Source organism: Benincasa hispida, chromosome 5 (assembly GCF_009727055.1).
Source record: "Benincasa hispida cultivar B227 chromosome 5, ASM972705v1, whole genome shotgun sequence".
NCBI lineage: Eukaryota > Viridiplantae > Streptophyta > Magnoliopsida > Cucurbitales > Cucurbitaceae > Benincasa > Benincasa hispida.
In genome coordinates, this window is record NC_052353.1 from 62,137,653 (window position 1) to 62,139,263 (window position 1,611).

Sequence of the window (1,611 nt, forward strand, 5' to 3'; positions counted from 1 at the left end):
ATATTCGTGCTAATTTACAGATACATAATTAAATTTACTGTAGCTTATCGATTTTTGAAACAGTATGCATGTCGCAAAACCTTAGCCGACAGAAGAATTCGAGTCCGAGGGAGATTTGCTAGGAACAATGAAGCATCTGATCAAGAAATTAATCCAACGACAAAGAATGACACTTCTATTCACAAAGACACTGAATTATTATACAACAACCATGATTTTGGTGTCCAGGTATCTAATTTAATATTGTAATTTCTTTAATTTTTTAAAAAATTATATATAATTTCTTAAAATTAGAAAGGGTGATTGTATTATAATGAAGAGATAGGAGAGAAAGAAAATTAGTAATTGATATAATATTTAAGGATAACTCACCAAGTAACACTTTTAGGGTTAATAATTAAGTGTATAACAACATTTTTAAACAACTACAAATATGACAAAATCAATCAATGATAGAATGTATTGTTATTGGATGTCGAGAATTTGATCTAAATTTTGCTACATCTACTAATTCTTTTACTACATTGGGCTATATTTACTAAATCTCTACCTTATTGTTATATTTGCAATTACCTTTATGATTTGAATTTTTACAGATGAAAAGGGATGAGGAAGAATGGCTACAAGAAATCACGAGCCTAATGTGTTTGCCATATATCAGTAGTTGAGATACGGAATTGAGGAAGAACAAAAGGAGGAAATTAAAATATTTGAATTGTTATAATTGGTGGTGGTAGCTATATATATGGCGTATTTTAATTAATTAATTGACCAGCTAATGATATTGTTGTCGAGTGCGTGTTAATTAATTTTACGGTCATCCAAGGATTTTGAAACATAGGAGACTAACACAAGGAATCTAATTATGTTTTTCGACGTTGTCTTTTGGCGTCGATTAATTAATTTGAATTAATGATTATCTCAAATGTGATTCCTTTTTTGGTTGAGCATTTTGTGATGTACTTTGATCTAATGATTCAGATAGTGAGTGATACAGAATAAATAAATTAATATATATATATATATATATATAATATGGTTTGAAAAGCTAGTTGTCGTACTTGATGGGATCGGATACTATTGATTTGTTCATGATCATCACTGAATTATTATTCTCTTGTTTGTATATTGTATAGTGGATTTATATATTTATATCACATCCAACATCTGTATCAGTATGAGTACTCCATTGAGGGGGATTAGAATTGGAAAAAGTGGCTCTTCAAGTTCTTCCTAATTAATGGTTGTAATATTAGCTAATCCAAAAAATAGTTCTAAGTCACAAAAGGGCTTAGATTGTGAATATCCAGAACATTAAAAATTTTCAAATGTTTTTTAAACAAACATAGTTAAGTAGACAAGGTATCAATTATTAATTTATATATTTTGATCCATCTTTTGAATAGTTGAAACTTTAAAAAATAAAAATTAAAAAAGAATGAAAAATTGGTTGACTTTCAATAGTTTTTTAGAAAATGATGTTTTAGTCCACAATATTTGGACGTGTCTTTTCAATTTAATTTTTTATTTCTTAAAAAAGTCCAATTTTAAAAAATAGATTCAAAAGAGTAAATTGAAAACAATGTTGATTTAGTAGATCACTACAATAGA

The 1,611-nt window shown here is 27.4% G+C and overlaps 1 protein-coding gene across 1 annotated transcript in view; it reads left to right on the forward strand.

The window, feature by feature from the left end:
* Positions 1 to 851, forward strand: part of LOC120078665 (two-component response regulator-like APRR1) — a 2,308-nt gene extending 1,457 nt beyond the window's left edge. Inside the window, exons 3-4 of the mRNA XM_039032957.1 lie at positions 64 to 228; positions 597 to 851. Of these exons, the coding sequence (XP_038888885.1) occupies positions 64 to 228; positions 597 to 668 (237 nt within the window). The 3' untranslated portion in view covers positions 669 to 851. The remainder of the gene's footprint in view (positions 1 to 63; positions 229 to 596) is intronic.
* The last annotated feature ends 760 nt before the right edge of the window (positions 852 to 1,611 follow it).